We start from the raw sequence: 24,857 nt of genomic DNA on the forward strand, positions 1-24,857 counted from the left end.
TAGTATTATCTTTAAAGTATGAATGAAGGAGCCAGGCCAGGAAGATGGCTCAGTGGATGATGGCGCTTGCTTGCCACCAAGCCTGACCACTTGAGTCCCATCCATGGGACCCTCCACACTGAGAGAGAAGCAAATTCCAAAGTCTATCCTCTGACATCCACACGTGGGTGGGGGCATAGCCCTACTGCCAATAAATGCATCTTTCAAAAATTATGAAGGAATGGAGGAAGCCAGAGAGCCAGGAGCTGTATCGAGCTTGAACACAGCTGAAAGGTTTTTTGTTTTTGTTTTTGTTTTAAACTTAAACTAGAGGGTAGGGATGTACATCAATTGGTAGAGAGCCTGCCTAGCATACTTAAAACCCTTGGCTCAAGCCCCAACACAGAGTTTAGCTGGTTATGGGGGCATGCCTGTACTCAGAACATCCAGGAGGTAAGGCAAGAGGACCAAAAGTTCAAAGTCACCTTCAGCTACACAGTATTTGAGGCCAGCCTGGGCTACATGAGACCCTGCCTTGAAAAAAAAAAAAAGTTTGTGTTTATTATTTCCACTGTCCCCAGGGAATCAAGTGCTGCTGTCACCAGTGTGATACCCAGTGTGGTGCTAAAGAAGGTCACACTTGGGTGGTTTTTGAAAGCAAGCTGACCTTTCTATACCCCAAACAAGCGACAACCAGAAAAAGAGCAACGACGCCCTTTTTAGGGCTAGCAATGCGATTCAGTTGGATCGTCAACACAACGTAAATCAGGCCTGATAGTGCACACGCCTGCAATCCCAGTAATGGCAGGTGGAACAAGGATGTAAGAAATCAGAGGTCACTTTGGATCTAAGTAAGACTCTTATCTTAGAAAGACAAACAAGACCTTTACTATTGTGCTTTACCAATGGTTGACCAATGGTTCCACACATCAAGCAGCTTGGACACTGCTTCTTACTACAGCACTTTCCCTTTTGCATCTACCAAGGAAGGACAAAAACAACAACTTGAAAACAATTAAAAGGATTTAAAAATTATTTATTTTTTTATTACAATAAATATTTAGCAATAAAGAATTAAACAATCGAAAACCCACTGCTTTAACTTTTGGAGTCGAGAGCAGCAGACACGAACATAAATCCAGTTGAACAGTCAAGGCTTCTAGAATCCAGTGACAAGGAACAGTCAGGTCTTGGTTATATGGAATAGCAACAGGGAACAGTAACACAGATAATGCAGAGATCACATTCGAACGCCCCAAGCATCCTACTATACATCGAATCACAAGACTTGGAACATTCCAGTAAAGTTCAGCAAGTATCTCTCCAATGGAGTCCACAGGCACATTGCTCCCAAAGCTGCCCTCTGGCCCCAACAGGGCCTGGCAGACCCAGAAACCTCAGCCCTGAAGATAGTAGCCAGCATTCTTGAAACCAGTCTTTCTGGCCCACAAGTTCCCTGGTGAAGAGGAAGTGGAAAGTGATATGCTCTGAGGGCTTTCTCAAGGCCTGAGGTGACCTGGAGGGGAAAGATTATGGCTCCAGGAAGGAAAGTGGCTTTAGATGTGGGCCATGGACACACCAAGTCCACCCAAAGCAACGGTCTGATGAGGGTTACCACCTGGCTGATGGGAATCAAGGATAAACTCCACATAGATACGGCATCATGTATGTACACAGACAAGAGCTGTGCTACTAAGTGTGTGTATGTACAGAGCACATGAAGTATTAACACAGCAGGTCCTGTGCAGGTCAACTAGAGTGGGAAGCACTTGAAAGAGGAAAGATCTGATGTCTTTATTTCATTCTTTGCAGCAAACACCCTCCACTGGCTCCTGCGGGGAGGGAGGAGGGGTTGAGTACCTGGGAAGGAGTGGAATTGTACTCTTGCTTCTGCTCACAAAGGCACCAAATTAAATTCTTGCCACCCGGTCTTAGTGTTGAACATGAAACCTTACTCAAAAAAGTAGTAATTTCTTTTTCTTCAACCATCATCCATTCTTGATCACTGGAAGGTAGGAAGGAAAGAAAAGGTCTCTCCTTTAAAGGACTTGCTCACTATTGTCTTCTACTCTGCCCAAAGACGGGGGGTATTGTTTTTTCTTTTTCTTTTTTAACTAGAATTCAGAGTTCTATACTGAATTCTGCTTTCTTGGGACATTTTGAAATGAGCTAATCACTATACATAACTGAGTTTTTGTCTCTCAAATGTCTGCTCTGATGAGGACCTAAACCAAATAACTGACATCCAAATGTTACCATGAAAAGTGGAGTCAGCGAGTCGCTCTGGTGCTCATGGCTATTGATGGAGTAAGCCCAACAGGTCAGTGATGCAGCCAAGTTAAAACAGGCCACGTCTGTAACCCACTCAGCTACCTCAAGTATGAAATAAACGTGCTCCAGGTCATGAGTTCTTCCTTCTAGATATAAAAAAAAGTGCCTACCAAGAATATCACAAGTGAGCATTCACGAAGGATTATTTCTGCTTATGAAAAGCCACAATTCAATTCTTACTTTGGTTGTTACCCAAAGAAACTGCTTACAAGATCTCAGCCAGCGTGACAGAGAACACCCACAGTATTTAGTCACTTTCTGGATTCAGTGCTATCTCTGATTTTGTTTTACTGTGCTCAAAGGGCACTGGCTTCTCTATTTTAGACTCCCAGTGGCCACGCTCCAGCTGCCATCAAAACTGCCAGACCCTCTGACTTGGTCCAGCTTTCTAAGAACGATTCTCTGAAAGGGAAAAGAACAATCTAAAAGCCCAGAGCAACCTTTCTGTTCCAACCAAAGGTATTTTCCTAGAGAGCCAAGCTCTTGTCAAATACTCTACAATCATTCCGTGTGTCGCTTTCCATCCTGGGAACCCAGCCTTCCTCACTGAATGAACAAAACCTCCCTGCTCAGGCTGCCTGTGGGAGGGCTCCAAATAGCAAAACTCCTACTACCCTAAGTGTGAACTTACCAAACATCTATAAAAAGAATCTGTCTCTGGGCTGGAGGGATGGCTCAGCGGTTAAGAGCACTGGCTGTTCTTCCAGAGGTCCTGAGTTCAATTCCCAGCAACCACATGGTGGCTCACAACCATCTGTAATGGACTCTGATTCCCTTTTCTGCTGTGCATGAAAACAAGTGTTCATATACATAAAATAAATTAATAAATCTTAAAAAACAAAAAAAGAACATATCCATGCTTACAAGATAGATGGACAAGAAGCCACTGGTGTACTCTCACGTGACATCTGTTTATGAAAGAGCAAAGCAACTACTAACACGCAGGACAGAAAAGCAAGTCACAGTTAGTTTGTCAAACACTGGACCTAAACCAGCCAGCAAGTCCAACTCCCACGGCTCGTGTGAGAAAGAAGCACACAGGTCACTGCTTTCTCTGAATGGCCACAATTCACCGCATTCCCTGAAGCCATGGCCTGTTGAGAGGTCAGTCATTTGTACCACTGTCAGACATGATTTAAAAACAAAACACACAAGCAAAAACCACCTAAAATCTGCAAACCATGTGGCTTACACAACTAGCAAAGGCAAAGCAGACATTTACACTACCTTTTTAAGACTCCTAGAGCATCACGCATTCAAGTTTCTCAGTGATTAGTTAACACCATTGACTGTTGGGACTGTCACTTTAAATGCACATCAAAGAACTTCGGTGCAGCACACTAGGTAACAGCCCTCGTTCTGGAAGGCTGGAGCAGGGACAGCTAATTATAATAGGATTACTGACCCACAGTGAGTGCTCGAGATAGGGCATGTTGCCTTCAAACATTTCATGGGACAAAGAAACTTCTGCTCTGACGTCACAGATTTCCTAAAGAGGCCTTGACCAAGCCCAGAAGTAGGTGTTGCAGGATATTTGTTCACACCGCAAACCCTGAGATCGTGTTGTTTACTGGAAACCCTGTTTCTAGTTGTGGTGTGGCTCAGCCCTAGCACACATCTTTAATTCAAGAGCTTTCTGCTTGAATATTGTAAACAAGATTAACTAAAGTCAGCCATTAGTCAAGAGATGCAGTAAGTAACCAGCTGACAGGGAGTGAACATAAGAAAGAACCAGAGAGTAAGAGGAAGTCAGGAGGATGGATAGAGAGACACACCGGAAGTAGAAGGGAGGGGCATTCAGTTTGAAGGAGCTCTTCCTTCTTTTTGGACGTTGGCTGAAGAGGCAGTTCAGCTGGGAGCCTTCCCTGCCTCTCTGTGCTAGCAGGCTTTTTTACCCCAGCACCTGTATTCTGAGTCTTTATTGGTAAAATTGAACAATTGAGATTTTTGTTATATAAAACAACAAGGAAGTCAAGAAAAGGCCACCCCAAACAATCAATCACAATCAATTCAATTTCTCCATCTGTTTCTGGCTAGTTTAGAGACCCAAAGTCAGAAGCGGTAAGCCCACAGGTTTTACTTTCTTCTCTGGGATTGTTGCAGTCTTTCACCGGCCAAGAAATATAAGGCATTAACCATCTGAAGGTGGCAACATCCAGCTGCAACCCAGCCAGGACGCAGCGAGCTCTCTGTCCTAGGTGTTGGCTAGCCGACAGGAAGAATTGCAAGCAGGTTTCAAGTCAGAATTTAAAGGGGAAAAGTAGTCCTGGACTTAAAACACCTCCAAACTACCTTTTTACTCTCGATAGGTCATGGAGTTGAAGTGGTTTCAGGAAGCAAGGTTCCTCCTGAAACCCCTCTGACAACAACAAAGTCCCTTAATGTTCAGGCTCCAAGTCACGGCCAGCTCTGGGCATCTGCTTAGCATGTGCCAATCCCAGATGTGCACCTCCCTTCCCAATGCCTCAGGAGAGAACAAATGGCATATTAGCTGTGGTACTGTGACACCTAAACCATGCTCACCATTTCCTTTTCAAAACTGGAATTAAAAGTATTTTAATCATGATACTGAAATGCCAAGAAAGAATGGTTATATTTTTACTTCAAAGTTACTCTATTGCTCTAAAACCTATAGATTCTACTATTATTTTTGGAAGCACACAGCGCACTGCAATAAGATCATAAACATTATTGAAAGATCACAAGTGGCAGGTTCTATCCAAATATTATTAATGTTTTTCTATCCCACGCCCTCTCAAACACTGGGAGATTATTTTCTGACAAGCCTGAAAGGGCTTTTTCATACAATAACCTGAAAAGGAACTTGTAATGGTGTCTGTAATGGTGTCTGTAACGTGGTCCAGGAGCATGACGAGGCAAACCCCAGGCTTGGGTAAGGACCTCTATCCAGCAAGCACAGAAGGCGTGTGAGGACGCTCCCAACACCATGCTGCTCCCTGAAAGGCAGCTCTTGTCACCTGGGAAGAGCTGTGAAGTCAAGTCACTCAAAACAGTGTACATCAGCTTGCAGTACCTTTTACTCCTCTTCCATTAGACAGTGTCAACAAAACTATTAACAGAATTCTTTACCATCACAGAGACATGTTTAAAAAATCTAGAACAAAAGGCACAAAACATTTTCAAATCCACTTGATGCAACAAAGAAGACAAACACATTTTGAAGAAGAAGAAGAAAGAGCCTCAAAATTCTAGGACATGATTCTTCAATCTACTGTACAAGGTGAAGAAAGCCTGTGGTCCAGATTCATTATTTTATAAATATTTATCAGTTATATTCCCTTATACAAATGAATATTCTTGTGTACAAGGTCAAGAAAACAGTAAAATGATTAGCCAAAAAACCTTATAACAAAGTTACCCAATTCTGTTCTACAGAGCGCAGGTACACAGAGCAGCTCTCCACACACACCTGGCTCATTTTCTGACCTCCATGATGGCAATTTATTGACACAGAATCACTACCCATTTCCCACAGCAATTTCTCATCAATTTTTGCTTTCATTTTCTGTGTCACAGAATGTCCCCAAATACACGTAAGCCCTACAAACAATGAAAACTGAGCACAGAACTGTGAGTTAAATCCTGGACTCATTTTCAACAGCTGGATGACAATGATTAGAATTTAAAAAGTGTTTACGGGAAGTATCAATTAGTTATTTTTTTACAAAGCAGCAGAGAGATATTCAAAAAGGAATGAGCTACAATATTTAAGGATGGTCACATTCACAGATAAATAACAGTTATGAATTTAATTACATATCAACACAGTGGTGCCTATTTTATCCAAGTGCAACCTGTCCAAAAAAAAAGGGTTTAAGACACACTCTTCATTTAAGCACAAACCTCATTCAGTGGAAAATAAAATAAGCAAGTAAAACTCACCACCACCAAACTAAATAAAGATAAAGCCCAAAGAAAGATCCACATTCATAAAAAGGTGTGATTTACAAAATAACCACAATACAGCTGAAGGGATTTTTTATGTTGTCAGTAAACCTCAAAAATTATTTTGAGTCATATTAAGGAAGTAAATAATCAGTAAGGCATATATATCAAAAGTTTTCTTTAAATTGAAAGGTGGGCAAGTTAGGGGAGAGAGGCTATCTCTCTGCTTTATCCTGTTGTGAGATTAAAAACCATAGCACCTCACCCCCAGGAGAGAATGAAAGCAAGCAAAGACAGACAGACAGTGTCAGGGTGCTAACCGTGGTCACCGGGAAGTTCTGAGATTCCTAACTCCAGTGTGTGTTTCCTCTCACAAGGAAGTACGGCAGATTGGGACTATCCCATGCCTTCTTAAAAACCACTGCTCAAGCAAGCGCAGCAACTCACGGCTGACAGGAGGAAATGTCACAATTAAACAATGCCGTGCTACAATGGTAAGCTGTAATTATAACCCAGTCTATACTAATATCAACAGAACACTTCTCTCTAAAGGAAAATTAAGCCATTTATCGGGATTTAGCTATAACAAGAGCCAGGATACTAGACAACCTCCCACAGCAGGTGGAGAAGGCCGTTCACTGAAGAGCAACCAGAATTTGGCAACTGCACTGTTCTGCATCTCTGGCTGAAGAGGCTTTTTTTTGACACCTCTCTATTAGATTTGGGCTATCATTCCCACAGCTAACAACCTATTACAAAGTATCAGATATTAAGACATGCTGTGGCTACCTGAATGTTACTAGTGTTGTGTATCACCTTGGGGACTTTAAACATAAATCACCTTCAACTCTGCATGAGTCAAAATATCATGGACTCATTCATGAAGCTAGGAACATTTAGCTGGTTTAATGTGCACTGTGCTTAACCAAATGTCTCATGGTTTCATAAAAAATAATAATAATAATAATAAAGTTGGGAGTTAGAAAGTCCACAATTCCACAAGCTCAGATAATGTTTCATTCCTGTTGTCCACATACCACACACTGAGGTCCCATGTCTGTCAAGCAGATCAGTTTAGTTCAATGGTGATGGATGAAGTATTTACAAGCATCTATTTACAGTACTTCCTGAAGGTTACAGGCCAATGTTCTTTTCTTCCATTCCTAGTCAATCTGAGTTTGGTTTCCTCAATGAGAAAGGGTAAATCTGAAAATGGTTGCTCAGCTGCTTCACCTACAGAAAACCAAAACAAGACGATGACAAACACATTCCTGATTCTTCTGTGAGCATACTCAGAGCTCAACCTCTGCATACAGTGCTTTACTGACACAGGAAAAAACACCAGAGACAGGAAAGGGTCTGCCCAACCACATTCTCATGGGGTGCTGAGACCCCTGGGCAGACAGTCACGGGTGCTATAAGGAATCAGACTGAGCAAGCCATGGAGAGCAAACTAGTAAACAGTGTTCCTCCATGTCCAGCTGTAGTTCCTGCCTCCAGGCTCCTGCCCTGACTTGCTTTGGTAATGGGCTCTGATCCGGAACTGTGAGCTCAAAGGAACCCTTTCCTTCCTGAGTTGCTTCTGGTTATGGTGTTTCTCACAGCAATAGACACACTAAGATGCTGCCTTAGTCCGTCTCTCACAGGATAAGGAATGGGCAGAGGAGAACTTTCAACCAATGTTACTTGTTTTCCCCACATTAAATTAACAGGCAATAAAAATGTCCTCAGATTAAAGAGGCAAAGAAAGAAACTGATGGGATTAACTGGTCCCACATAATGAAAAGAATAGAACAATGTTTTCTCAATAAGAAAACTTTATATAATGATTTAGAATAAGAACTAATTCCCCATAATCACTCACTTAAAAACCATTTGTAGTTGCTATAATATAATCATTAGCAAACAGTACCTGAAATCCCACTTAACTATCCTCCACACTTCTAGAATGACACTAGCAATGCTCCTCTGCACTTTCTTTTTTTTTTTTTTTTTTTTTTACAAATGTGTCTGATGTCAGGGACACATTTATTTTTTATTATATTTATTTATTATGTATACAATACCCGAATGTGTGCCTTCACATCAGAACAGGGCACCAGATCTCATTATAGATGGTTGGGAGCCACCATGTGGTTGCTGGGAATTGAACTCAGGACCTTTGGTAGAACAGCCAGTGCTCTTAACCTCTGAGCCATCTCTCCAGCCCCTCCTCTGCACTTTTCCACTGTCCCTTTATATTCCCAAGAGGCAGACAGAAGCAGTTCTGCTCTGCGCTTGATCGATCACTCACCACTTGTACTCCATAATGGATGTGAGCCAGAGTGAAGGCGGCTGTGAGCGTGTAGAGAAGAGCACTCTCAACGTGGGAGGACACTGCACCTACGATCACTGTTGCCACAATCAAGAAGAGAGGAAGCAGCAGCCAGTTCAAAGTCGGGCACCGTGTGCTGCTCATTTGGCAAACGATTAGCTGACACTGGGAGAAGCAAGAAGAGGGGAGGAAAAGAGGGAGTATTAATCAGCAAAGCACTTTCAGAACTAGTCACCTCTACGTTTAAGAAGCTTTCAAGAATTTATCTATTTTCAATAATTCTCAATTGCTCATGGACCCAACTGGCCCTTGGCCCCACCCTTAAAGCCCAGATCTTGGGACGTATCAGAAGAGACTGTGGCAATGTAGTAAGGATGTTTTGCTGGTTCATCTCCACTGTCAAAATCACTGATTTAGAATCATCTCAGAAACACACCTCTGGGCGTGTCTGTGGAGGAGTTTCCAGAGAGGTTTAAATGAGGAGGGAGGACACACTCTGTATGTGGGGAGCACTATCCATGCGCTGGAGTCCTGGACTGAATAAAAAGAAAGAAGTGAGCCGAGCAGTGCCCTCCTCACTGCAAAGTGACAGATAATGTGCCCTGACACGACACCCCCGCCTGGTGAACTGTTTCCCTTCTCAAAGCAGAAAACAAAATAAGCCCTTCAGTAAGTTGCTTCTGTCAGGTGCTTTGCCATGAGATCAGAAAGAACTAAGACAGATGCTTCAGAAGGTATTTTTTCACCGTGTGGTAAAAGCTGAGGTACAAGTATCTCCCAGTTTTAAGATTCTAAACTATGTGAAGAATAATATCAAAACAACCTCCTAAGACCTGACATAACTCTATTTCTTCATGGCAGTGAAGAGGAAGCACAAACCCTGACCTCCAACCTCCGATCAGCAACAAACACCTTTCAAAGCTGCTCTGATTCCTTTTTGTTGCTATTTTTGTTTTCTGAGTAGGCTCTCATGTTGCCCAAGCTGGCCTTGAATTATAGGCATAAGCTACCACATCTGGCTTATACGATTTTTTAAAAATAAAGTCTTAGCCAGTATGGTGGCACGCCTTTGATCCCAATACTCAGGAAGCAGATGCAGGTGGATCTCTGTGAGTTCAAGACCAGCCTAGTCTACAGAGCGAGTCCAGGACAGTCAGGGCTACACAGAGAAACCCCGTCTAAAAAAAAAAACCAAACTAAAACAAACAAAAAAGCCTTACTGTGATATTGGCAAAAGCTGTTCCAACCATGAAGTAGAATACTCTAGGGTGTATTTCTAAAATGTCTGAGGGCGACTGAAGGATCCACACTGTAGACAAAGTGAAGAGCAAACACGGAGAGAAGAAGGGGACCATGGCTTCATAAACGGAATTGTGCTTCAGGGTGTTGCTTTTATAACTTCTGAAAAGTCAATAAAGAACACTGTTATAGTTACAGGTAAGACACATGCCTAACATTTATTGTCTCCAGACTCCTTTCACATGTACTCTTACAACCCTATGGCACAGAGAACCATCATTTAAGGCAGCTCAGTATCCAAGAGGGTTCCCCAATAATAGGACCAGGGACCATCTCTGACATGAACTCATGGGCTGGCTCTTTGATCACCTCCACCTGAGGGAGGAGCAGCCTTTCCAGTCCACAGAGGAAGACAAAGAAGCCACTCCTGATGAGACCTGATAGACTAGGTTCAGATGGAAGGGGAGAAGGACCTCCCCTATCAGTGGACTGGGGGAGGGGCAAGGGAGGAGAAGAGGGCGGGAAGGTGGGATTGGGAGGGGTGGAAGAGCGGCTACAGCTAGGATACAAAGTGAATAAACTAAAAGACAAGCTAAGTTAGGATGGAATGCTCTAAGTTTAGAGTTGCTACCAGGGCCAGGACTACAACTGAAGTTCTAACTCCATCGATCCTTCCCTCTTCCATTCGCTCCCATTTCTTCCTTCCCTTCTCTATTTTTAGACAAAGTTTCACTATGCAGTCCTGGCTGACCTGAACTCACTATGTGGCTCCATCTGCCTCTGTCTCCAGAGTGCTCGGATTAAAGTAATGTCCTGTCATGCCCTTTCTTGCTTTTTAAACCAAATGGTCAGCACCTGTATTAAGAATGGAATGATGGGGCTGCAGAGATAGCTTAGAGTACCAGTTCTCAACCTTTTGGGGGGCTTGAACAACCCTTTCAAAGGAGTCACGTATCCTGCATATCAGATATTTACGTTACAATTCGTAATAGTAGTGAAATCAGTTATGAAGTAGAAACAATATAATTTTGTGGTTGGGGTCAGCACAACATGAAGAACTGTATGAAAGAGTTACAGCATCAGGAAGGCTGAGAACCACTGGCTTAGTGGTTAAAAATCCTGACTCTTCTTCCAGAGGACCCAGGTTTGGTTCCCAGCACCTACAGGCTCAAAACCATCTGCAACTTCAGTTCCAGAAGATCCAACACTCTTTCAGTCTCTCTGGGCAACAGGCATGCATGTGGTATAAAGACATGCAAGCAAAATACCCACCACATAAAATAATAAAAAATTTAGACGTGTGTCACACAACAGGCCCTGAAGAGAGCCTGCCAGTGCATCCTGGTGTCTCTAAGTACCCTGGGAGCAATCAAACATGTTCACTCATCTGAACAGCGCTCCAAATTCTAGTCTTGGTTTTGTTATTGATCACATTACTTTGGTCAGTATGAGACCCAACCAAATGACTCAAATGATCAGTATGCTTACAAACTTTAAATGCCATTACTTCTTTTTAATTTTTAAAGACAGGATCATACTGGGTACTCCTGGCAGACCTGGTACTCATTACACAGCCCAGGCTGGCTGGCCTCAGCCTCAGCCTCTGCCTCCAAAGTGCCTGGATTATGAGTATGCACTACACCTGGCTCAACATGTGTACTTCTATGTATGGCCACCAGCCACAACAGAAGCTGTACAGAACTTGTCTGGACACAGGTTGAGATTCTGTAAGACAGATCTGAGCGCTAAAGGAATGGTAGGAAGAACAAATAACAGTGGCAGAGGAAACAGCCAGAGCAAAATTACTGAGACATGAAAGAACAAAATATATTTTAACAAAACAAGACAAAAGTCAGGGTAGCCAGTAAGATGGGATGTGCACAAATCAAAACTGAGAACCCACCCTCCCCACCTCAGAAACCATTCCCCAAAAGGCAGAGACATCTATCTATACAACCATAAACTTTGGTCCTTATCCACCCAGAAGTGTTATGATCTCATTAACTAAACCTTTATCCTTCATTAAAAGAATGAACAAATCAGTATTTAACAAGAAAGTACTCCCCTCACCATGAATAAATTTACTTACAAAAGTGACAAACTTGAAGACTGTTGAGTCTAAAACCTTAACAAAAGAACCGAGCATTTTATAGTATAGTTAAATTGACTACATCAGCCAAAAGATAACCTCAATTATCATGTTCTCACTCTAGATCTGAAATATAGGTTTTTAAAACCTTTTTTAAATGTCCAGATTACAAAAAAATAAACAGTTCCTTAAATTCTGCTAGCTATACCACTGCTAGATTTTCTTTCTTTTGCCTCTGCAACTTAAAAAAAATTACTTACCTAAAAAAGTTTAATAAACTCATTGGAAGAGTCACACATAGTGCACAGCCTAAAAAAAAGAATATTTAAATTACTTTAATCAATTATTCAAAAGTTATTATTTTACAATAACTGCATCCATGCAAAATACCCAGTGTTTTAGAGCCAGTAGTCTTCAAGTTCAAGTTTATTTCCACAGCAAAACTACTTTTCTAAACAGCATTTGTAAGCAAAGAGTGAGTGGCAGGACAGCTGCGTGAATCAGAGCACAGACTGAAACCAGCCTGGACTTGCATTTTGGTTTGCCATCAACTTATCACAGAACCACGATACTCCAGGCAATTCAACTTTCAGTGCCTCGCTTTCTCAATTTTTGAAACAGAAAAATAGCAGTTTCAACTACATAGGGTTTGAAAACTGCACGGATTGTTACATGTAAACACCTGGAACAGAACCCAGAAGAGGAAATCTACGTGAGCTCCTACAAAGGGGGTGGGCAGATAACACTCCTTTGCTTCCTGCTTATAGTAATCTTCCGTTTTCTCCTCCCCACTATATCCATGCCATGTTTATTTTGATGCATGGGCATTCTAAGAAACCCTACCCACTGATTCTGGGGGCCTACCGCCCAGCTTACCCATCACTTGCTACATTTTAGTGCTTTCAGTTCTTAACATTCATCTGCTCATCCTGTCCCCAGAAACTATACTCTTGAAAACTACCAAGATTCCTACTGGTAAGTTCTGTGTCACTTCTGACTTTGAAGATGACGTGGTTGACTCCAGAGTGACTGTGACTCCTCCTGCCACCACTAAGTGGGCGTCCCAGTCTTTATGTGCCAATCAACTCATATTCATCACCCACTCTGCCAGCCACACGCAGTCTCTTCTCTCTCAGCACCCCAGTACTAGAATTAGAAGCCGCACTACCACACCCAGCTGAGGATCCTTCTCTTAGGGGTCAACCACAGCTTCTGGAAGCTGGCCAGTCAGAGCCTGAACAAATCAGCACCTCTGAGCTGCAGGCCCCAGCTGAGTGTCAGCGGGTTGGAGGAGGATGTTTTTCCTAGTGTCTTTTTCTTGTTTTGTGCTCATGGGGAAGGGAAAGTTCAGGCACACACTAGCATGTGCCACCTGCTCTCCTGCTTTGGCTAAGACTGACGTCATTAACTCAGTGATACCTGTAGCTCCGAGTCACTGAACTGGGCCGGGACAAACTTGCTCTCATGAGCAAGAACAGACAGTATCTTAGTGGGGGGAGAGGACCAGCTCTAAGCACAGTCAGCATGTACACATTCTGTGTTCTACGCAAGTTGCCAAAGGGAAAGACTGTCTTTATTTCTTCTAGGTGGAATTTATCTGACGTTCCATAAAGAACTGTTAAGGACTTATCTATTAAACAATAAATGTCAAGTGGACAATAGTGACGAAACCCATATATGCAGACCTGACTTTTGATACTGCCAGAATTTAAGGCCAGAATTTAAAATAGAGAAAATGGAGTAGCTGTGATAGATAGATAGATAGAAAGATAGGTAGATAGATAGAAAGATAGGTAGGTAGGTAGGTAGATAGATAGATAGATAGATTATCAGAGAACTCATAAAAAAAGCATTAAGTGAAATGAGATACAATCTAAGGGTAATGTGGCTAAAAAAAAAAACAAACCCTATTTCTCACATTTCTAACTTATCACATAGAAACTTCAATAAAAATCACCAAGATGGGAGACTGGAGAGATGGCTCAGCTGTTGGGAGCACTGTCTACTCTTCCAGAGGACCTGGTTCAGTTCTTAGCACCCATATGGTGGCTAATACCCATCTGTAATTCCAGTTCTAGGGGATCTGACACCACTTTTTGGCCTCTGTGGTGCACAGATACATGTACAAGCAAAACACTCATACACGTAGAATTAAAAAATACAACATGGGGCTGAAAGATGACTCAACAGTTAAGAGAACTAGCAACTCTTTTAGGGAACCCAGATTTAGTTCCCAGCTCCCACGTGTGGCTCACACCTATCTATAACCCCATATCCAGGATCCAGTGCCCTCTTTTAGCTTCAACAGTACAAGGTACACACATGGTACACGGACATATATGTAAGCAAAGCACCCGTTAAAATACAAATACAAATAAACAACAAAAACACCAAGTTAAAAAGTAGCTTAAAGAGAAATTTAAGAAGACAAGTGAGCCACGCATGGCGGCACACACCTTTAATTCCAGCACTTGGGAGGCAGAGGCAGGCAGATCTCCGTGAGTTTGAGGCCAGCCTAGTCTACAAAGAGAGTTCCAGGACGGCAAGGGCTACACAGAGAAACCCTGTCTTGAAAACAAAACAAAACAAAAAAGACATGTGAGAAAATCATAATTAGTCAACTGAAAGGATTAATGCACCCAAAACACAAGTACCTCTAAGAGAAAGAGGTGATTAACAATTCTATTGGGGGAAATGGGCTAGAGTATTTAAATCACACAGAAAAGCAGACACAAACAGTTGTTAAGCCTAGAAAAGCTCATTCATGAGAAAGGCAGATTGGAACTATACAAGTATATAATTTCTTAGCCACCAGGGTAACAAAACTGACAATATACAACTGCAAAACTATGAATAAACAAGCATTTTTACAACAGCTCACAAGCATGCAAAATCAGCACTACAGAGCGGAATACGGAAGTATTCAACACACCTCTGCACGGCTTGTCCTTCGTTAAAAATGCTGCTTTAGGAATCTCTTCCACACTCGCCCAGAAAAAAAATACAAAAAGACACATGCACAAGTCTATTTACTACAGCAATGTGTGCAACAGCAAAAGCATGGCGACAATCTAAACACTCAGCTTCCTGACAGACAACAGAGGGTCAGGAAGCTGGGAGAAGAGAAGGAGAACCCTTACCTACTACCGTGGGTATGCCAAGTGTGTGTGGGGGGGGGGGGGGAGTGCAAACAAGGCGATAAAACGATGCATGCACTTATTTATAATAAAGAAATAGTGGAAGTCTAAGCCAAAAATTAAAAGAAAAGGGTTGGAGAGATGGCTTAGTGGGTAAAGTTGCTTTACCATCAGCCTGACAACCTGAGCTTCATCCTCTGACCCCACATGGTCACACATACACACACACACACACACACACACACTCACAAATAACAAACAAAACTAAGAGTAGCTAACTGGAAAAAAATAGGTAGAATAAAAGCTATACTTCTTTGAATATATTGCTTTATAGCTTTCACTTTTTAATAATGAGCATTTTCTGTAACTATAAAAAAAATTTTAAAAGAAAATCCAGTGCTTGTAAGTTGAAGTAAAACTTAGATGTATATTGCATCTGGAAATGGTGTCACAATACAAAGTGGTACCTTTGTTATCAGATTCCATTTGCAACTGTCATTTTGAATTTATGTGCTATTTTTAATCATAAGACTACCTTTCGTCCTCTACTGTCTGCTGAATGAATGGCTAAACAAGGGTCATCAATGTCTCCAGTACTGCTAGGTGAAGAGCATACACTAAGTCGGAAGTGACACGCAATACCTGAACCCTCCCATCACTACCTGTATTAGAGACAACTAGGCTTCGTGTGCTTCCTAAGGTGGTCCTGTTGGCCCTGTTAACTTTTGATTTAGCCAAAGGAGGTATCTACAGGACAGCTGACTGAGTTTGGGAAACACCAGTGGTTTGCAAAGTAGTAAAAAGCAAAGCATTTTAGGTTATTATTTTGGGGGTCATAGGAAAATCACTAAAGATTAAAAGGCATACATGTAGGCTATTGATCTGCTGTTTTATCTAAACACAACTCTACCTCTTCCTTCTGGTGAAGCCTGTTAAACTAGGAGCTGAGGCTCAGACACTGAAGAATGCTGCAGTAGACCCTTTCTGTGCTTCTGGGCTACATATTTTATAAAAACCCCTCTATTTTATCTATCAAATGTTTATCTGCATAAAGAAGTTTTGGTTTTGTTTTTCTTTTTTTAAACTTGAAACAGTTGCTTTTCCTCTCCTACCATTAGTGTATCTCTCAATCAGGTAACTTGTCCTATGGAGTTTTGCTACGTTTTATATTTGTTAAGTTTAAAAAAGAAATATATAAATATCTACTATATGAGATTTTTTTTTAATATTAACCATGTGCTTTAATGGATATTCAAGTCAGGTACGGGGATACATATCCCTTGGGAGGCGGAGGCAGGAGGGTCAGAAATTCAAGGCCAGCCTTGGTTACATAAAATCCTGCCTTAAAAAAAAAAAACTGAAGAAAAAAAAAATTGGGGGCTGAGGTGATGGCGGGACAAGAGGCTCCATGAAAGGAGAGATGGTACAAGGTTGGCGATGGGTGGGTTGGCTTCTGTTTACCATGAAGGTTGCCTTCTTAGAGAGCCACAGACAGAACACAAAGATGGTTATCCAACCAACTATCTTCAGTGTTCAGTGACATAAGAGACAGATTATAATTCTCCATAATTCATCTGTCTTAATCTTTCAAATTAACGAGTTTCAACTTGAAATGTCTACTAACTGTAAATCCTCCAATACAGTCTACACTAAACTGGATAAACTTTACCAAGCTCGTGTGGTGATTACTTCGGTAATTACTTCGGTAATTCTGATTAGAAAGCTTGGTGTTCAAAAACAAAAGACACCTCGTTTTCGTTAACAATCTGGTAGAACTCTTACAAGGTCATAGGGTTATTCTGCTTGCTGGAGAACAAGGAAAGAGTGTTATCACTTGCTATGGTCAAACACTGGCTTTTGATAACAAAGTGATGGTTAAAACAGGCTTCGACATGGAGCTTCTTACCAATAATCATTGCAGTGAATAGGTCTCTATATAAGAAATTAAACAGGAAAGGTTCATACCAGGCCTCAACTCCCACAACCGCAGTCACTATGTAGACAAAAGAAATAGTCTGGAAAAAAACACAGACAGAACAGAGCGGCATTAACCACTGAAAACTCCTTCATTCATCATTAAGTCTAATCAAAGTGATTACTAAAAAATGTGCTTAAATCTGCTATATGGCAAACCTTCCTGCCTTTCAGACTTTCTCCCTCCAGTATTGCCATCAAACAGCCACTGTATAGGCAACGCAAGCAACTAGTCACCACTCGGAGCCTTTCAAAGGCCGTTCACAAGCCGGTTCAGTCCCAGGGTAACTGGATTTGCCCAACCTCTATTAGAACACACTCCAGCTTCTGAGTTCTCTACTGGAGTCTCACGGCAAACGACAAGAAGCGGAGACTCAAAGGCACAGAGAATGACACAGGCCTATCCGATGAGACAAGGCTCTCTACTCACTGAAGTCCCCAAGGAAGAAGACAAAGGGCCAACAATTCGGCCGTAGGTCCAAAAAGGTCATCCCAAATAAACCATATATCATAGCATTAAGGAGTTATTAAATTTTAATGTCATAATGGCATTATAATATGTTTAAAGTTCTTATTGCTTAGAGATACATGACAAAATACTTAACCACATTTCCTGTAAAAGAATTAGGAAAACACCCATGAACATACATGAAACTAGAGGCCATGTGTTGATAATTGCTAAAGCCTAGTGCTAGGTACATTAAGGGTTCACTGCCATGCTTAACTGTATCTATCTATTTATCTATCTATCTATCTGATTTTTGAGGCAGGTTTTCTCTGTGTAGCCCTGGCTGTCCTGGAACTCACTCTGTAGATCAGAGATCTACCTGCCTCTGCCTCCCAAGTGCTGGGATTAAAAATGTGTGCTACCACCACCCAGCTGCATGTGTGTTTTGCCTCCATGTATGTCTGCGTATGCACCACTGTGCCTGGTGCCCAGGGAGGCCAACAGGAGGCATCAGATCTCCTAGACCTGAAGCTATGGACAGTTTTAAGCTGCCATGTAGGTACTCGGGAGTGAACCCGAGGACTCTGAAAAAAAAAAAAGCGCCAGTGCTCTTAACTATTGAGCCACCTCTCCAGCCCCACAGATCAGTTCTAAGTAAAAAATACCTAAAAATAGTGAAAAGGGGTAATAAAAATTTTAAAACATGATGACAATGCAGGGCAGAATGTATACTTACCACTTGGCTAATATCATATCCCCATGGCAGGAAAAGAATGCCTGTGTTATACTTCTCCCAGTGAGACAGGATAAAAGAAAACAAAACTACCCATAGCAGGAGATAAAGAACAAACACACTGACGCCAGTCGGTCCTCGACCAAAGATGGAGTACACCGTCACAACAAAGTAAACACATGACCAACTATCCAGGCCATGGTCAAACAGCTCCCCTAACGGGGTGCTGGAATTGGTTCTACGTGCTTGTTTTCCATCTACTCCATCTGCAACAAAACACACATACAGGAAGAGTCAACATCTGATTAGCAAGGAGAAAGTCAAGTTCAGAAATAAAATACCTAATTCCTTTTTAAAGATTTATTTTTTATTTTTCATTTATTTATTTATTGTGTGCGTGTGTGTTGCATGTATGTACAGAAAGCCAAGAGGGCACTGAATCCCAAGGAGCTGGATTACAGGCAGCTGTGAACCACCAGCCATGGGTGCTGGGAACCAGACTGGTTCTCTGGAAGATCAACAGCACTCTTAACCACTGAGCCATCGCTCCTCTAGCCCTACAATCCCTTAAGGAAGAATCCAAAAACTCATGTCTTACTACATTGAATGGTGCCATTTTAGCTCTAAGTTAAAAGCATTCTAGTTGGACTCCATCCTAGGCACAAATTTTCAAGCTCTCTAACGAACTACTTGCTCCAGGAATCGAAAGTAGTTCAGTCCCCAAACTCATTTCTTCCTCTGTGATGTAAAGTCCTTCCTTCATAGATCTACTCTTTCCCTCATCTTAAGTGCTTTCAAAATAAGCCCTCAAGTAAAACAGTCAGCAAATACCATGATTAAATTAGTCACACTTGTACGGTGCACTCAGTATGCTCGGTGCTGTGAAAATGACAAAAGGGACAGAAGGACAACTTAGCAGTAAAGAACACTGAGTCCTCCTCCAGGCTTCAGGTTCGATTCCCAACACCCATGTGGTGACTCTGAAGCATCTGTATTTCTAACTGCAGGGGCGCTGGCAGCCTCTGCAGGCACCAGGCACACACATGGTACATACGCATAAACACAGGCAAAATACCCCAAATATGTATAACTAAAGTAAATAAACAAAAAGTGAAAGAATCTTATGATTAACTGAGTTTGTGCCCTTGGAAAATCTACAATTGAGAGAGGGACATAAGACAATCATTAAAAGCATGGTGTATAACAACCATGAAAGAGCCTAAAAAGGCAAGAGATCCCCTTCAGATAATCTGGACTGGCCTTTTGAACAGATGAAATGTGAGTGGGAACATAAAGACTAAACTGGATTTCGGTAGTTAAGAGATATAAGAATTTGCCATTTCAAGAGAAGAAAAGTGCTACCAGCAATATACCATGAGATGAAAAACCACAGTGCATATTAGAGATGTCAAAAAGCACAATTTGTGTTCAGAAGATGCAAACAACAAATATAGCTTGATTAGAAGCCAATATGTGAAGGCAATATTGAAAAGCTACAAGAGGGGCTGGAGAGATAGTTTAGCATTTGCTGGTCCTACAGGGCACCCAGGTTCCGCTTCTAGCATCCACATGGCAGTTCCCAACATCCTTAACTCTAGTTCTAGGAGATCTGACACCTGTATCCAGCCTCTTAGGACACCTGATATGCACAGCATATAAGCACACAGAATATATACAGGTAAAACACTCAGACATTAAAAAAGAAAAAGTCAAGCACCATACTTGGTTCTCTATTAAAAACAACAACAAACAAAAAAACTCTAAAAAAAGGAGAACTGAGCCACCTCAAAAGCTTAGGGACTAGAAGGATCTACTAGAAGATTTCTGAATAGCAGGACAAGAGGAAAGCCATGCTTAGGAAAGTTCACTGCAACAGTGTGAATGACAGACAGGTTGGAGACAGGGACCTAGTCAGTCAGCCTACACAGAGACTGAGCACAATGAAAAGCTGGCGGCAAGTAGGACATTAGCAAAGAGAGAAAGCCGGGTGCGGTGGTGCACATTTCCACGGAGGAGGCGGAAGCAGAGGATCTCAGGTTAGAGGCCAGCCTGAGCCACAGTGAAACTCTCAAAGAAAAACAGACAAGTTAAAAAGAATATGTAGACAAGCAAGACCCAAGAAGACACTGCACAAATATCCAGCCTGGGTGACAAAAAACAGCAGTGCTCCTACAAAGAGGGAAGGCAGCCGACCAGGAGGGCTGGGGTATACAGGGATCAGAGTTTTTCCTGTTTCAATGGAGCTGAAATATATATATTTTTTTAAATTTTTCTCCTATTCACTAACAATTTTCTATTTTCTGTGCAACTCATATGCTTAAATCACCAAATACAAAAAACAAAAAATTAATTATTTTGTGCATTTTTTTCAGTGACCTCATCCAGCTCCCTACCTACATTGGGTCTGAGTATGCTTCAGAATGTAATTTTTTTTCTCAGAATGGTGATTTTTAAGATATTCCATTATTCTGAAAGATACACTTACCCCTACAAAAATTACTACAGTGCCAAATAAGTTAATGTTTTTGTAACACATACTGACACTTAATAAAGATTATCAACTGCCTCCTGTAGTTCATGACTAACTCTGCAACAAACTGCTTACTTTAAATCAGGATCTTTGAAGAAAATGCAGAACTGAAGCAAATGGGGCATGGAACCTTACGCAGCTCCTCCGGAGCGCTGTGAGCAAGAGCCACAGGCCACCCCATTTCTCCCTAGTGCTCAGGGCAGCCCTTGACAACACACTGCAGCAGCAGCAGCAGCAGCAGCAGCACTTCATATCCTGTTCACCTTTCCTACTCAGTGTAGTGAGTAAGCCTCTATGTTCACGTGGCCGTTAGCTAAGGTTTCCCAGGCTCTGGCTGACCTCATCCATTCCCTCTTAGAGCTCTTACCACCCACCACATCAGCACCAGTGTGCAGCGCTGCTTCTGTGAGACCAGACCATTTTTTATTTGAAAAGACCTGAACAACTTAAAGTTTACCTCTGTGCTTTCACATGTGTTTGAAAACCAAATACTACACTGCTATTATGTGCCAGGCAATGTTCTAGAAACTTAGGGCGCACCGGTAAACAAGAATACTCACTCTTGAAGAATATAATACTTTAGTTAGAACAGCAGAGGGGAAAGCAGGACGAAGAATGCAGGGTGAGACACAGATGCTCCTGCTGCAAAGCAGTCTTGGTAGAACAGAGCAGTACTGGCCTCACCTATATGGCCCTGACTCCTTCACTGAGTAAGAACAGCTCACCTCCTTATCTGTTTTCCCACTGTACTCTATCACTGCCTCTCTCGGCACCCATCAATCATTTTCTATGTCGGGATTCCTTGCCAAACTTAAAGCCGAAATAATGTCTTACTTCAAGAGCTGATAAAACTTATGGTAAGGGCCAAGTAATAGATGTTTTAGGCTTTGTGGGGCATATTTTTTGTGAGATTCTGTTGCAACTTCTTGACTGGATCTTTACTGCAGGAAGGCAGCCATAGACAGCACATAAGGAAACGAGCACAGCGTGTTCCAGTAAGCTGTGCTTCAATTCTCTTCACAGGTGTGGTCCCTGGTAGGCTGCCCATGCCAAGGGATGGCCCTAGCTGTACCCATGCACATACAGTGGAACTAACTGGACTCAGTGGGCTAAAAAGGAAAAGAGAAGAGGCATGAAGTTGGGAAGAGAATACAGAAGGGCATCCAAAAAGTGTCAAGGAAAAGCAGGGGGTTGATACAGTCTAAATATATTATATATGTGTATAAAATCACTAAAGAATTCTTAAAATTTTCTTGAACAAGAAAACACACACAAGAAAACATCAACAAAAGCCTTACTTCCAACACTAGACAGCTTTCAGATGTGGCTTGCCAGCAGTCACCCGGCAATTCCCACTTTATTATGGATCCCAACAGTGACAGCATACTTCACAGATTCAAAAAGTTAAATTTATCACTTTAAACAAGACATTAATAGATCCTAGTTAAAATGAATTAAGCATAGAAGAAGACGTTAACTTAATGAGTGCTTAATCATGCTGATATGCCAGCCAATATCTGCAGGTTTCTTACCTAGAGTGTAGGCAACAAAGTTGAGGATGCCCACGACAATCCACACCCAATCAGGCACATGCTTGTGACCTGGTGCTGCGAAGGAAAGTAACCACGATTTTAATGCAGTCTAATTCCAATAGCGCTGACCACTCCACCTGCTGCCAGGTTAAGTTTCAGGTTAAGCATATTCTGCACACAGAACTAAAATACTGAAATTTAGCAATAAACTCCATCAAAACCAAAGCAGCTCCCTGGCATATTGTATTTTATTGTAGTGCAAGATTGAGTGTTTATCTTTATTCCAAAATTACATAAAAGGCTGGATGTGGTGGCGCACACCTTTAGTCCTAGCACTCCAGAAGCAGAGGCAGGTGGTTCTCTCTGAGTTCAAGGCCAGCTAGGTCTATAAAGCAAGTTCCAGGACAGCCTAAGCTAGAGAGATCCTGCACCAAAATAAATAAGTAAATAAGTAAGTAAATAAATAAATAAATATTTGCTTATGAAATTAAAATAAGAATAATATATGAGAGACTTAAAAATGAATTCACAGATGTGGTGGAGAATTCCTGTGACCTGCTGGGAGGCTGATGAAGAGGTTGGCAGGTTAAAGGGTAGAATACAGAGTTCCAGGCCAGCCTGGGCTACGTAGTAAGAGCCCATCTTAAATGTAATCAGAGAAAATATATTCCTAGTTGCAAAATAATAACCGTATAATGAAAATTTGATGTGTGTATTCTATATACATATATATATTACTCAGCTCTAGATAAAGTTTAAAAATTGGCAGGAAATGAACGTATTTAGAATGTGTAATATTTAAGCAAGGTCAGACATTCTCAGCAAGAAAAAAAAACACGTTCTGTCTTATATACAGAATCTAACCAGTCATATAAGTATATATGTAAACAAGTATACATGTTAAGTATAATATTCCATGAAGGGAAAAGAAAGGCTAAATATTAGGGACGAGAAAAAAAACTGAATTCAGGTAATAGACATTAGTTATGAAAGAGGATGTAAACCTAATTGTTTTTCTAGTTCTAACTCTGTCATAGATTTTTTGTTTTGTATGGTAGATGAGTACGTAAATATATTTGACACCAAAAGTGCAAATTTTCCATTCCAAATGCCTATTCTTTGAGTTGTATAGACTTTGGGTCTGTTTAATTTGGATATGTGATGTTTTGATTTACTTGCAAGTTTTTTTTTTTTTTTTTTAGTTCATAAAATTAAAAAATAAAAAGATGTGTCTCGGATATCCTTAGCATTAAAATACAAAATGCAAAAAAAAAAAAAAAAAAAAACAACAACAACAAAAAAAAAACACATCTGCAAACTTGGGCAGATATGTGTACATAAAATAGGTGTCTAAAGCAGAGATTTACTGACAAATTATAAAAAAAAAAATTTTTTTAAAACAACTTTGATTTAAAAGGATTTTACCTTTTACTAAAGACTAAAGTAGGGCTGGAGAGAGGGCTAAGTGGTTACAAGCACTGGCTGCTCTTCCAGAGGACGCAGTTCAACCCACATGGCAGCCCTAAACTGTCTGTCTGTAACTCCCATTCCAGGGGATCCGACACCCTCACACAGACATATATGCAGGCAAAACAGCAATGCATATAAAATAAAAAAATAAATTATATTAAAGACTAAAGTATGTTATGGAAGTTTTGGTTTATGATATGTAAACATGTTTTTGTTTTGATCCTTGGTGTGGGTTATGGGACTGTTTCAGATTGTTCACAGCAGCAAACTATTTGCCTGGTGCGGGCTCTGAGAGGGGCTCTTTGCCAGCTGCAGATAGTTTAATTCTGAGGACTGTCAGAGGGAATAAATCCAGAGCCCAGAGAGATAAAGGGGGCTCCAAGGAAGAATGCTACTGGAGCTCACCCTTCTGCTCTTGGTTGCTGTTGATGGAGCGTGACAGGAAGTCACCTGATATCCTGAAATCAAGACTGGACTTGTCCCAAGGAGCTCCATCCCTAACCAGCAGGAAGTAGCTAAGGCTAAGAACTCTGGCCCCTTGCCCCTCTAACCTTTTCTCTCCTACCTGGTATTTGGATGTTGGAAGGGATTGGGGTAAAGAAGGGAGAAAGAGATATAAGAAACAAAAATAAAAATAGTTTTAAAAAGTAACAACAACAACAAAAGTAAATTTGTATTTTAATGAAATGCATATGCTTGTTTTTCTTTACATAAAGAATTGAAGCTTGGCCAAATATTTGATATTGTAGAGGGCACAGAGCATCTTCAACATTTTGTTTTTCCTTTGGTTTTTCAAGACTGGGTTTCTTTGTGTAGCATTGGCTGTCCTGGACTCACTTTGTAGACCAGGCTGGCCTCGAACTCACAGAGATCCATCTGCCTCTGCCTCCCTGAGTGCTGGGATTAAAGGCGTATACCACTGCTAACAGCTCTGAGTTTTAATTTTAGAACTGTCTATGCTGAGAAAATTATTTTACATAATCTTATTTTACATAATTATTTTACAAAAATACTTGAAGCTAGAGACACTTCAGAAATTGTTGGAATTCTGTCCCAATCCCAAGACAAAACTCATTTCAGTGTTTTTTTTTTTGTTTTGTTTTGTTTTGTTTTTAATGAGACTCAAGCCAGCCATTCAAACAGAAACTTTTAAAGATTTATTTTGTTTAATTATG

At 41.3% G+C, this 24,857-nt stretch overlaps 1 protein-coding gene across 1 annotated transcript in view; it reads right to left on the reverse strand.

Moving 5' to 3' along the window:
• Positions 1-994: 994 nt before the first annotated feature.
• The window catches only part of Selenoi (selenoprotein I), a 44,234-nt gene continuing 20,371 nt past the window's right edge, over positions 995-24,857 (reverse strand). The window contains exons 4-10 of the mRNA XM_021635439.2: positions 22,213-22,287; positions 18,154-18,416; positions 16,902-17,010; positions 12,119-12,167; positions 9,751-9,931; positions 8,510-8,695; positions 995-7,449 (exon numbers count right to left, since the gene is read on the reverse strand). Coding sequence (XP_021491114.1) covers positions 7,351-7,449; positions 8,510-8,695; positions 9,751-9,931; positions 12,119-12,167; positions 16,902-17,010; positions 18,154-18,416; positions 22,213-22,287 — 962 coding nt within the window. The 3' untranslated portion in view covers positions 995-7,350. The remainder of the gene's footprint in view (positions 7,450-8,509; positions 8,696-9,750; positions 9,932-12,118; positions 12,168-16,901; positions 17,011-18,153; positions 18,417-22,212; positions 22,288-24,857) is intronic.

The sequence above is a fragment of the Meriones unguiculatus genome, chromosome 1, assembly GCF_030254825.1.
Source record: "Meriones unguiculatus strain TT.TT164.6M chromosome 1, Bangor_MerUng_6.1, whole genome shotgun sequence".
Lineage (NCBI taxonomy): Eukaryota > Metazoa > Chordata > Mammalia > Rodentia > Muridae > Meriones > Meriones unguiculatus.